This window comes from Patiria miniata, unplaced genomic scaffold, assembly GCF_015706575.1.
Source record: "Patiria miniata isolate m_02_andy unplaced genomic scaffold, ASM1570657v1 HiC_scaffold_23, whole genome shotgun sequence".
NCBI lineage: Eukaryota > Metazoa > Echinodermata > Asteroidea > Valvatida > Asterinidae > Patiria > Patiria miniata.
This window is the reverse complement of record NW_024037062.1, coordinates 1,570,259-1,583,867: the sequence shown is the minus strand read 5'-3', so window position 1 is coordinate 1,583,867 and position 13,609 is coordinate 1,570,259. Positions and strand designations below refer to the sequence as shown.

General features: G+C 40.6%; 1 protein-coding gene across 2 annotated transcripts; it reads right to left on the bottom strand.

The window, feature by feature from the left end:
- Window positions 1-297: 297 nt before the first annotated feature.
- LOC119731211 lies at window positions 298-13,609 on the bottom strand. Of its 2 annotated transcripts, none has more exons than XM_038204290.1 (11): window positions 13,508-13,609; window positions 8,402-8,565; window positions 7,371-7,484; window positions 6,365-6,500; window positions 5,162-5,256; window positions 4,779-4,895; window positions 3,409-4,276; window positions 2,851-2,930; window positions 2,271-2,339; window positions 2,045-2,119; window positions 298-1,207 (listed from the first exon to the last, which is right to left on the bottom strand). In XM_038204290.1, the coding sequence occupies exons 1-11, from the start codon at window positions 13,551-13,553 to the stop codon at window positions 1,106-1,108; spliced, it is 1,866 nt and encodes a 621-aa protein (XP_038060218.1). In that variant the 5' UTR covers window positions 13,554-13,609; the 3' UTR covers window positions 298-1,105. The 2 variants fall into 2 exon arrangements, with proteins under 2 accessions (XP_038060218.1, XP_038060219.1); XM_038204291.1 differs by having other exon boundaries at window positions 733-1,207; window positions 2,851-2,927.

The following is a 13,609-nucleotide window of genomic DNA, read 5'->3' as shown; positions in this document are numbered from 1 at the left end:
ATAAAATAACTTCATGTGATTGCATTTCAAACACTATTCCCTCGCTCAGACTAGCTTTGCATAAGTTATTGCTAAAGGCCTTTCAATTGACTTCTATAACAGGACAAGCAAAAATAAGTCCGATTCCCTTGCTACTTTCTTACAATCTGAAATGTGTATGAAGTCTATACGATGTACATATACCGCAGTGATGGTTGTACCGCTCTCGGCGACGCCATGTAAGTTTCTTTGTTGAATATTCGATGCTGTGAGCAGCAGCCGCATAAGCAGTTCAATGATCATGCAGCATACAATTCGAATTATATCATTTTGCTTCAGTTTTATTTTATCAAATTAATACAAAGTTTGGTAAACATGTAATACAAAGGTGGAAAATGTTCAAAAATATAACTGTTGGCCTTTTGGTTCCGACCTACTTATAAAACAATTGTAAGGCACCTTAATGACGTGGGTCAATTTCTTACAAAAACCCATTATGAAGTTTATGTGAAAGCTGTATAAGTTTAGTGCAAATAGATGAGATAGTTACGTGGAAGATCGAACTCCATTCGGCTGATGTCTTGAAGTGGAATGGACAAAGGAAATGAAGATAAAGTGTAGTAAAGGCTAGTTCCCTGTAGTGATGTTAGATTGTTGCTGCACTTGTAACTGCACCATAGGTACCAGACTATCTCAGTCACAGACTACACCCAAAAGACACTAAGTAACGTATAGACTGTTAGTACAATGTGCTGTCATTAATTTTGGTATTATGCGTGTGCAATGTATATCTATTGTAAATTGGAGTCCAGTGAGTTTTTAATAATAAAAAAACATAATAATTTTTACAAAAGAGGTGAAGGTTAGACTATTTTGAATTAATTATCTGCAATAAAATATATGTTTCTCAGAATTGTCTGTGTAATCCAATAATCCGAGTCATCCGTGTAAAATCAACCTTCGATTACTATGAAAGGTCTTATAATCTTACTGTTTAAAAAATTGTACTTGTAACGATCAGTTCACACACGAAACCAAGCTCACTCCTCAATGGTTACAGGTGCCTGTTGGCACCTTTTCTTGACCAATCGGAGGCCCTGTCTGATGATAACGCCCGGTGTACTATCTAGCAGGCCTTGAGGGCGCTGCACACGGTGCTCGGGGTCAGGTAGGTATCGATGATCATGTCGACGATAGGGGGCAGCAGATCTGCAACCTCAGTCTTGCACTGGCGAGAAAAAGGAGGGAGGTTGTGTAAGGAACAACTCTTTGAGGTTTCAAAATAAAAACGGTGAATACATTTTATTTTTTAACTGGGGCTTGATAAGGTGACGACTTAGTGATTGTTTCCTCTATATTTCTCTAAACTGTATTTTAAATTTTGGAGATCTTCAATATTTACTGAATTTTTCAAATAATTAATTTCTCATTAAACTAAAGAAGACACTCAGAGAGCGAAAACGGTACCTCCATCAAGGCTAAACAATTTCCCACTGTTACACACAGCACCAATGCACAATGTGGTTTCTAAAACAAATCCTCAAACTCAAAAAAATTGTAGTTTACATATATGCCTGTGTTGGTCGAACCTTTCTACTCCCCCGTTGTATGAAATGGTCTAGTCCGTTGACTTGTGTGGTTAGATTAGGTGGGTGATAAGGCATACAGGATAACGGGGTCAGTCCCACGCTCCCACAGGGTGACAGTTTCCCATGGGTGAAAAATCCTTTAAAAAATCCTGCATTCAGACACAGATCTGGACCACTTCCAAAATCTAATCGATTTGTACTTGTACCAAGGACCACCTCTAAATAAAGGTTTCATGAAAATCGGTCCATAACTTTTTCATTTATCGTGTCAACAGACAAACCAACGCCGGTGAATACATTACCTCCTTGGTGGTAATGTTTGGTGGTAATGTTTAATGGTAAAGGTAATAGACCTTAATAATGATCCAATAACAATATTGAATGATGTTTTTTGTGCAAAAGGGAACTTGACAATAAAATCAAGATGGCCGCCGCATGACAACGTTCTATTTTAAAGCCATGAGCTTTCAGCTTACCTCAGCAGTACTGGTAGCAGGAAGTCGGTCACAGAACAAAGCAGCAAGAGAAAGCAGTTTCGCGTTGATGGCGTCCTGTTAATCAAGAATTAAAAAAAGAAACATGAATATTCACATGTGCAAATTTCCATATTTATAATAATAATATTTTGTCGTAGGACTGAAGCATGGTGGAAAATTTCATGGGTCGATTTAGAAACGGTACTTGGCAAGAATGGATACGTACCTTATTGTCTTCCATGTACTTCTGGAGTATTTCAACCTCGTACTCACAAACATCGCACTGCCAAGAGAACTGCAAAAAAAACACATCAAAACATAATATTATATCCATGAACATAGCCTAATCCTAAGATTTATAACAAAACCAAGCTATCGTTTCGGTTTGCGGTAACACCATGTGGTAATAACTACTGCTTAGAAGATATTTAGTTCTAAAAAAAAACTTGTCCTGCTTATTATCAACTTTCACTAAGTAGTTTTTGTTCTGATAAGAACAGTCCTGCTTTCAGTTCTAAAAGAACTTGTCTTTAGTCTCAACGTTTCGACTAACCAAGCTACATGTTTTGTGGCATGTTTTGTAGTTTCTTTGACAGAACTACCACTTTTCTTCTAACCGCTACTTTTCTTCTTCAATACATGTATTGTTTAACATTGTTCTGATCAATGCGCGCGCACAAGCGAAATTACGCCCTCAAGAGTTGTTATTTTCTATTTAGAGCGCCCTCGTCGATGCGAATGCAGAGGCGATTTGCATATTATGTGTACATACACGTAGTTGTGTTATTTGAAGTAAAGATTGGTACCTGCACTGGCTCCATCGTGGGTTTTTCCATTGGCTCGTTCGTCGGTTCGACATCAAAGGTGTTAGCCTGGTCAAAGTCTGCTGAAATTTCATTTAAAAAGAAGGACGGTTTCATTATACAGTGTATGTACTAGTGGTACAATGTAAAACAGAAAGGTTGTCATGAGGTTTTTATCACCGCTGTGTTGCCTCGTGTTGCACTGCATATATCGGACAATTCGCACTTATCTAGCTACCACCGGTGATTCTGCATTGCATGCGAAAACTGTCCTACCATAGACCATTATCATGTTGCGGCCATCTTGATTTTTCCCCATTCAAATCAACGTAACCAAAGCGAGACTGGAAGGGAAAATAGTCTGATTCCTTTTTGCACAAAAAATATCATTCAGTACTGTTATGGGAAACAGGGAACATGACTGAAATGGTGGGAGCATGATAAAGGTCTATTCAGTGCAACATTATACATTGAACCTGTAATGTACCTTGATTCCGGTCTGTATCTGGCGCTGACCGTTAAAGGATTGCAGTTTATGGGCCAAGTTGTTGGTGTACTTACCAGTATTGATGATAGTATTGATGCGGACTGCGGATCGCTGTTTCCTGTTTCCCCTGTTTGGCCAGAAAGGCTTGGCTGGCGATGCACCCTTACGGTTGGCCAAGTCAGGCTTCTGCCAGGTGTTTCTACGGGGGCCTGAGCTGCTGCCTTGTCGGTTGGGCCTAGGGCCGAAGGGATTCCTGGGGTCTGGATGGAAGTCAACGCCGGGGACTTCGACATTGGGAATTTCGAATTCTGGGACCTCGACATTGACGGGGATTTCGACATTTGGGATTTCGTCATTGATTGGGATCTCCAAGTCAGGGATTTCAGTGTCGGGAACTTCAACTTCGGGAATCATCGGCTCTTCGGGGAGGGCTGGTTTGTTACCCCAGGGTCTGTACGGCCTCATGTCAGGCTTCCACCAGGGTCGGATGTCCGGACGGGGCATGTCTCTGTCGGGATGATGGTGGGGTCCATGGTGGGGGCGATCACGGCCATCGGGACGGTGATGTGGGCGGTCGTGGGGCTCGTGATGATCCGGACGGTCGGGGTGCTCACGGGGCTCGGGGCGGGAGCCGGAGTGTGGGTGATGGTGCCAGTCGTGGCGGCGGCCCTTGTCGGGTCCGTCCATGTCCGGCTCCTCGGAGCTGTGATTGTGGCGGCGTTCTCCGTCATGCCGGTCCCAGTACGGTCTGTACGGGTGGCGTCTCGGCTCCGGCCCGGTGTTGGGGCGGGGACGGGGTCGGGGTCGGGACCAGGGGCGGCCGGAGATGAAATCCCCGTCGAAGTTGTCAGGAATGAGGCCCGGGAACAGACGGCTGAACATGTTGAAGGGGTTGTCCCGACCACTTGTGCAAAGGCCGATGATCTTGCAGGTTTGATTGTTCTAGAAAAGAATTAAGGGCCAAAAATCAAACAAAGATTTGTTTCAGTCACGATATCCACATTACAGAGCTTCAATAAATTCCGGGGAAAAGATCAAATTCAATATATAAATGAGTTTTAACGAAACGACAGCTCTGAAAAAAATATATCTCAGTTGAGTACAGGAAGCATTAATAGTCAATTCTCTTTTAATTTTTCATTTTATGGAAACTTATTTTCAGCAAATTTTGTTGGTTCAAGTAGGCCTAAATACACCTCTCTTACGAAAGTATTATTGAATTTTACAACAACAAAAAAACACATACCTTTTTAAACGATAAATTTCTCATCATCTTCGAGATAAGGTTAAGTTTCATTTGCGTGCTTAATCATTCTTTTTCCCAACCCGCCTTAAGTTCCAAACAATACCGATGTTTCACCTCGCTTTTGATTCAGAATGCCTGGCTCTTGAATAAATTTCGGTTATGTTCATGGAAGCATAACTTTGGTACTTTGTTACTCACCAGATACTGATCCGCAAATGCCGCAATTTCGGCGGGTAAATTCTGGAAGTAGGCCCGGCACTGAGCCTCAACTGGGCACAGGGAGCAACCCTCTGCTAGCAGTGTTGCCAGTTCGTCCTGCACAAACATATAATTCAGATGTTTATTTACAAGTCAAACAATACTTGTAGCCAGGCCCGTTGCCAATGGGGGCCTGGTATAGTAGTGGTCCCCCTAGTTGGTATGGCCCCAGACGCTCAGGGCTGGCGACGGGCCTGCTTGTACCACGACGCGACGCAAAGTAAGATCAAACTTCTCCCATCTCAATCCTCACAATGGATGATTAGTTAAAACATTATCATCGCATCAGTTTAGCCGCGAGAAACAAAAAGAGGTCCACTTACCAGAATTTGTTGGTTGGTCAGTTCATCATGCAGCAAAGTAACGACCTCATTACACCCATCGCACAAGAAGTTGTTTCCCAGGGCATTTCTGATCACTGCATGGACGAAAGAAATTAAACAAAATTATATCATTTAATGTAAACACTAATATCTTCATTAGTTCAGCGTATACGTTCGCTTTCTCTTCCTTATAAGATATTCCCACTTGTTTCCAGATGAACGTGAATTTGAATTTCATTAGCTCTCTTTCTGAACAAGTTCCTTTTCGCAAGAACGTTAGCTTTCCCGCGTAAAGGAGTTTTAAATTAAAGGTTTTATTATGAAGCGCACTCATTGACACTGACAGATATGAATATTTTGAAGTAAGTTACAAGTTCATGAACAGATTATGCTGCTAATTACAAAAACGTGCGATAGTTACAAAGACAATAGAAATTTGAAGAACTTTCAACAAATATTATCGAATTAAGACTACAAAAAGGTATAGTTACTTTGAGACGGTCAAATTGTGTTTCATTTATAAATGTATCTGATGTATCAAATCATTTAATAAATAAACGATAATAATTATGTACATGTACATAGTAATTGATTAAAGTGGGTGTTTACGTGCTTCCTGGGTGTGGCACCTTGAAAAGTAGATTTTGAAACTGAATTGATAATTTTCTAGCATTATACATCAGTTATGAGCTTTCAAATGAGACATCGCACGAAAAAATCGGCACATGACAAGAAATCAATTAATTGTAACTTTTGAATTAAGAGCGGGACGCTGCTAATTCGTTCTACAGGCATGCAACTGGGAAGTCACCAAAAAAAAGAGGAAATTCAAATCTTATTAAGACTTTGTGCAGTGTTTTTCTATTTTAATGGCACACTTAGGGAATTAAAAAAGAGGAAATCAGCGGATCCCAGGAAAAGTTGCATGCCTGATTCTGATTTCTGAATAGTGTGCACAATTTCTGAACTAGAGCGCGCCATTTAAAATGCATTTTTAAAACTGTATAAAGGCCTGCAAAAACAAACAAGCAAATTTATATGTTACAGGACATTATATTCCTCTAAATTTCGTTCGGAAAAGAAAATCGAAAATTTGAAAAAGCAGGAATAAACCAACTTTAAATTGGGAAACTTTTATTTGTCCATTTTTCCTTTTTTAAATCTAAATTGGCTTAATGGCATTGTATGGTGTGCTTCACGTACTCAGTTTGTTGAAGCTTTTCTTGAAGGACTTATGGAGGTAGCGCATCAGATGACCGAAGCCGAGGCGGGGAGTCTCGGGGCGAGTGACTGCAGCCGCGCTGCAGAGCGTCAGGTCTTGACAAACCTCCTCCGGAGTCTGGAAGTCGTAAAAAAAGAAGATAGAAAAAACATTATCAAAAATCAAACCTTGGACTCCCATGTATAGGTCCACACGAGAGGATGAAAAGCCTGCAGAAATGTATGTTTTTTATATCATCATTGATGAAACTTTCGTGACGAAGACTTTCTAAAGTTAATAAAATAAACGATGTAATATTTAACGAAAGGATTATATTTATGATTAAATCTCAATGCAAATGAAATACAGAATTAGAAATTAAAATACTATTATTTATTTATAAAAAAAAACATATCAATAAAGGTCTATTACACGTGACTTTGTGAACTTAAAGGCAGCCCATGAGTTACAGCGCCAGAATTTAGAATGATTAAAAATATGGTCGATCGGATCTCGGAAGCTGCGGGCCACGAATTCGTGTTCATGCATGAGTCACGTGATTGTGCCATGTAATTTCTGGAAGGAGCAGTGTTTTGAGTTTTAAAAATATCAGGTTTTTAAACCCCAGTGAGCCAATGATGACCTTTGACCCCAGATTGGTCATGTGACATGTTGGGGCTGGGCTACTGATACTTTTGACAAAGTTTAGTTGAAATCGGTCAAAATTATGTAGGAGCAATAGACAATGTCAACGTTTGTTACTAACTAACTAACTAACTAACTAACTCCCCAACTAACTAACTAACTATTTAACTAACTAGCTAACTAACTAAGTAACGGAGAGACATGATGATTTGTTGAGATGCTACCTGCAGCAAAAAAAATCAGTTGTTTTAGAGGTTCCATGCCTCGAGAAATCTTTATGCATTAACCGAGAACAAACTTGAATAGGAAAAGGGCTTTCTTTCTTTTGTACAAAAAGGAAATTGGATTGGGAAAGAATCGTACCTGATTCTCAAGGAAGTCGATGATAATTGGTGTCCATTCGTCCACGTACTCTTTGCAGGTGGCGTTGTAAGGAGCTGGCAACAGTGCACAGACTTCATCCAACAAGGCGATAACCTGTGAGGTATTCATTTAAAGTAAGAAATTAAGATAATTTTAAGACGGACTTCCATCGGTATTCCTTTTTTTTTTTAGGACAGTTTTGTGCTACGGGGCCAGACCATTTACCGAAATCGAGCGTCACGTAATGCTGTTTACTATTTCAGGCCCTGAAATGGACTGGTTTAAAGCTCAGTACATTTCGCACACCTGGATGAGGTCCGAACTCTTCGTCAAATTTTGCGTCTTAAAAGTAGAATGGACCATTTGCAACTATTCAAAAAGTAGGCCTAACCGAATTAATTATGGTAAAAAAAAAAGCTTACTTGGTTGAAAGATATTTAATGACACTAAACTCCCTGAGAAATGATTCCTTCTGGTATGGTGTCATTTTGAAGAAAACAATCACAAGAGAGGTCCTTTCCAACGAGACACATTTTTTGGAAACGTCCGTTTGTAGTTGGGCGAATCCGTGAATGGGTGCAAGCGTTGACACGACGCCAGGAGGGCACGGTTACCATTATATGCCGGTTGAGTGTGTAACTACAATCGGCTCACGAGAATCATGTGCCCATTGCTGATTTCGGGATTGTGTTACGAGAGGGCGCAATTCAAAATATGTGTCGGCAACTTTTGAATTGAAATTGTGATCTATAGGATATCGTGTTTTCTCAAAATACATGTTTACAGCATTCACTGAGCTAAAACTTCGTCAGGTTGGTTGCTAAGCAACCGCCTTCAGATTTTGAGCACTTTTGTTGCTGCAAACGAAAAAGTGTTTGCGCACTTAGGCTACAGCGCCCCGCGTCTACGTTTTCTTCGGAGTAGGCCAACAGCCAACCAAACTTCATTCCATAATGCCATACAGTTTTCCACTCTTAGTTGTTCATATAGCGCCCTCTGCTGTTATTGGAAAAGATATTAGAGAAACGCACCTTCTTGGAGTCATTTCCCAGCAGTGACTGCGCTTCCTCGACCAACACTTCGCAGACCTCGCAGAGGATGGGATTGGCTTCAGACTTCTCAACCTCCATCCCAGGCCTGGGCATGACAGGCCAGTCCTCCCGCACATCCGGGATGTGCCGCCTCCAACACAGGCCTGCAATGATATCCCAAAAAATAACATGTACTGTATTGCTTTAGGTCAGGTGATGGGCAACCTCGTTTCCATGGGTACAATCTTGCTGCGCCATGTTGTTTCCCATCATGCCTTGCGCGATCTTACACACGACCATGGAGTCGAGGCTGGGTGATGGGGCGATGTATTGGTTTATTACACTATCTACAGAGGGCGCTTTGCATCCCAACATCAAGCATGAAGATAGACTGGTACCATAATTCCATAATTCTCGCCGGGGCAAGAAAGGGAACCAGACCAGGCTGCCCAGGCAGCAGAAGTGGAATTTACATGGCTGCTCCGCGTTTACTGCCATAGGGCTACGAGAACGTCTACACATTGAATTTGCTTTTTTGTTCTTTCTCCAAACACCGACTTGAGCAAGTCTAATAATTCAGTAAGTGCCCTTTGACCTGAGTACAAACATCACATTCCTGTGGAGGTTAAATGTCGGTTTTCTTTGCAACATAACAGAGGAGAATATTTTTCCCAACTGAAGTCACAAATGCCAAGGAAATCTTTGCAACAGAGGAGAATATTTTTCCCGACTGAAGTTACAAATGCCAAGGAAATCAACATATTTCTATGTATAAAAAACACAGATAAGATTTCAGTCAAATTGTTTTGAGAAAATTGGTTTTGTTTGTATGATAGCCGACCGCCAGTGGTTATCGATATAGCATGAGTTTAGACATTCCATGGTAGCAAGATCTGTAAACAAATAAGGATTTATTGTTCGAAGTTATCAAAACACAGCTGCATAATTGCACCTTTGCTGAGGCTGCATTTTTTTACTTTTAAAACATTTTATCTTCTTGTTTATCTTGTACAAGTCTATCAATATTGTTCTACGATATAGATGATTTACATGCATGTACATGTATATGTTTCCTTCGTTTCGTTTCTGGGGTAACCTTATTTTCATGTTTTCATTATTTTGGAGCGTATTCTTTGCAGGGTGGGGATTGTTGTTTTCACTTTTCATTTATTATTTTTTTAATAATTGTTACTTTTATCTTTCCTTGTTTTAGTTTCCAATGCGAGTTTCGTATATATGCATGTATTTCAGACCCACGAATCACATGTAAAATCTCTATTGTATCGGACTGAAAGGAAAAGTGAAAATGATTTATGAAAATAAGCCAACAGCTAAAGACAGTAGAGACTTGCGAAATTCAATCAACGTCTCGTTGGGATAACCTTTGGAACAGTTTTGTTGTTCGTCATCACAGTTGAACAATGGGTTTCGTTTGTCGGTCACGCCACTTTTGCACTCAAAAAAACAGCCTCACCGGATGTGAACGCCTGCTAGTTCGTCGCACGCTATCCATTCCACGCAAGAAAATGTCATTGAAAAAGGACATGCTTATATCTTTCATTATCGATCGCAGGCCGTCAAACTTATATATGGAACTCGAATGGATCTTATCCAATACTTGAACAAAAGAAAGTATCTCCTTCAAACTTGGATAAAAGCCAAAAAAGGTTTTGTCAAGACAGCTGCACACATGTCACGTGCACCTGCGCATAGGAAATACCTCACAGGAAACAGGTGGCTTCGAACAATTATTTTTCTAACAGTTTCTCAGAGTTTATAGACAATGGTTCAAAAACCAGCAGTACTTTTCAACCCACGACAACATCGATTTTGGCCCTGGCAATTTCCTTTGAACTTAAAGTTCGCTTGGTACCAAGTTTGATCATTCCGTGAACTTCTGAGTTCACTTGGGAAGTAGTTGCAAGTTCAACTCTGCGAAAACCATTACTCAGTATGAAGATGCTGTACCGAAAGGAATACTTATTGTGCAAGGGTGAGAATTTTACGTTCGATTTCACTTGCGAATTGCATTTCATTTTCTCCTTACTAATAAATGATCAAGCTAGATCAGAAATATCTCGGAAGCTGCGGGGCAACGACTTCGTGTTCACACTGATCATGTTCCTTCCTCCATGGTTGAATGACACTGACCTCAACCATAAACCAATGCGCATGCATGAGGCACGTGATTTGTGCCATGTAATTTCTGGAAGTAGTGTTTTGAGTCTTTAAAAAAATCAGGTTTTTACCCCAGTGACCCCATGATGATGACCTTTGACCCCAGTTTGGCCACGTGACATGTTGGGGCTAGGCTACTACTTTTGACAAAGTTTGGTTGGTCGAAATATGTAGGAGCAATAGACAATGCCAAAGTTTGTTACTAACTAACTAACGGAAACGGACTAACGGAGAGAGATGATGAATTGTTCAGCTGCTATCCCAAGCTAAAATTAATATGGAAACTGCATTATGCGTTTCATTTTGGTAAACATTGTCCCCATTCACATACTTGTGAACATTTTTCGTGTTATTTACCCTACACATAGGTCTCAGATAAACCACACAGATAAACAGACAAACCATAAACTTCTGACCCGGTCACGATTCTTCAAGTTCAACGGTGGCCAAATCCAAGGAAACACCGCAGACGTTTTGTTAATGTAATTGCACGTTCGGAAGTTCAGACAGTGACTACCTCCATGCTGTGTCTGACAGCAAATTTTCTGTGAACTTTACGTCCTCTATAAACATAACTGGCTTGCATGGGCTATTTCCTAAAGCAGTTGGGGTGACAATTAATTTACATACTTTCTTTCTGGGATGCATGTACAATTTCCGGAAATTCCGGTCATAAAATCCACATTTTGGTAGAACAAAGAATTAATCTTGACATTTTTCAAAGCATTTTATACAGTAGCACTGATTTTCTTCCGTGGTTTCCCGACCGCCCCTACAAAAAATCGCACATCAAAAATTTAGCACTTGAAACACATTTTCTTTTTTACAAAAGCTTCATAAATGTTAGCGAATTGTTATTCCCAATTCCAAGAAACTACATGAATCGTAGAGCCTTAACATTTAATCAGTGTTCATTTAGCTACTCATACTCCAACTCCAAAGTCCAAACATAAGGTTCAGACTGTCAATCACAAGTGGCACAAGTCTTGCAAGTCTCAACTGACGAGACATTCAAATGAATTGTGACAGCCTTCCTAGTTATAATTTATCCCTGTAGGGCTCCTATACTTGTGATTTTACTGACTGACTTCAGATATCTGGTACCTTAATTAAGAGTCCCTGCTGCTAGGAACCACTTGGGAAAGTTTGCGAGGTTTTTCCACAAAATCTTCCAGCTGTTGTTGCTTTAGGCAAACTTTGTTTATTGACGTAAGCCCGAGAAAGCCTGAGTACGGGGTAAACAAAATTATGGGTCACAGAATGCGCCCTACTTTTGGAGAGGCAAGGTTGTCTGTCCCAAGGGCGGATCCAGGGGGGGCCAAAGGGGGCCATGGCCCCCCCCAAAACGAAACCAATTTTTTTTTTTTTTAATGTGACATCGCAATAAAGGCAGGCAATGAGTACACCACCATCTTTTCCTCAAAAAAAATTGGTTAAAGTGGTCAGAAATTGCCTCAGATCGCACCACAGAGCATCTAGAATCCAAAAATTTTTCGGGGCCCTCACGGGCCCCGAACCCCACGCCGTAATTTTTGAGACCCACTTTTTTGGGGGGGGACCAAATTTTTTTTTGGCCCCTCCCAAAATTGTGTTCTGGATCCGCCCTTGGTCTGTCCATGGTTAGTCCATGTTCGGCTCACTTGAAATCAAAATGAGTTTTGCAGTTACACTACGGTTCAAATGTATTCTCCAAGGCCTCAGTGCAGCTTATCGATCATGCATGATTACGGAGCGTGTTGGCACACAACTTACACAAACCATAGAGCGCTATGCACAAGCAAGCAGCCTTATCGGTGCTGAGAAAAACAAAGAGAAATCCTTCAACGGTAAACAAGCTCCAAATCAGCAGGCATCGCCAGACCCGATAACAAGAAAACAATGGGGCACATCAGGTGGCAATTACCCGAGACATGTTGGGTAACATGTGGTTATTATATGTTTTCGTTGTCTTATTACTAGTAGGTCGTTGATAATGTACTGGGTTTTTTTTTTGGTCTTGTCTGAGTTGTCTTGAACTTGAAGTAAACGACTCATACTCTTCCCAAAACAGGCACAGAACTAGATTGGTTGAGAGGCAGTGCTACAAAGATTTTCTATAGTTGAAGTTTGTTGAATCATTGTTCAGATCTCCTTTGGCTTACTACATTCATAGAGCAAGGAGGTAGAATTCTACCTCCATGCTACATTGCACATACGACATTCCAAACACGGCATTATATTCTTTGACGTGTAACATAATTATGCCTTTAACTAATTAAGATAAACATGCCAAAAGATCAATACTACTCCAAAATGTCCACATTGAACTGACAAACTTCAAGCAGTTGCGGCAAACAAGCAAGTATTTTGGTCAAATCGCTCATTAAAAAGCAAGTGATACGTATTTTTTCTCTATGGCTCTACATGCATTGCATGTCTAGCATCGGCGGTATATACGGGTGCAATTTCTTGCGCACTACTCGCAGTCGAGTCACGAGATACAATTCCATCATTATAAAGCAAACGATACCTGAGGTTGCCTGGAAAAGGTGGAGTGGGGTGCATTTGACACGAACACATGCTGAAAACATTAAATCTACACTGAACAACAAACACCTTCACAAAATTGGTCCGTCATAGAACAGACGCATGTACCCAATTAAATGTTCACGATTCTGAAAGGAACAAGAAGCATGTTTCACAATACATGCATATGTACATATCAACAACATAAGGATAAGAAGGAAAACATGAAGGAAGGAAAACTACATAACACATCCTTTTTTCCCCAGATTTTTACAGCCATGAACATTAGAGAATCGGAAACAATATACTGGAGCACATACTTTCACATCTAATATAGACTGATACTTAATACAGGAAAGAATTCATCCACTTTTCTTTCACCACAAAATGTAAAACTGTGCACAGAAGAATTTGATAACTTACCGCATCCGACGAGCGAAAACAACAGCAGCAGGGTTCGGAGGGCCATCTTTGTAGACAAACTCCTCCCTCAGTGACTTAGTAATAAAATGATAAGGAACCAAA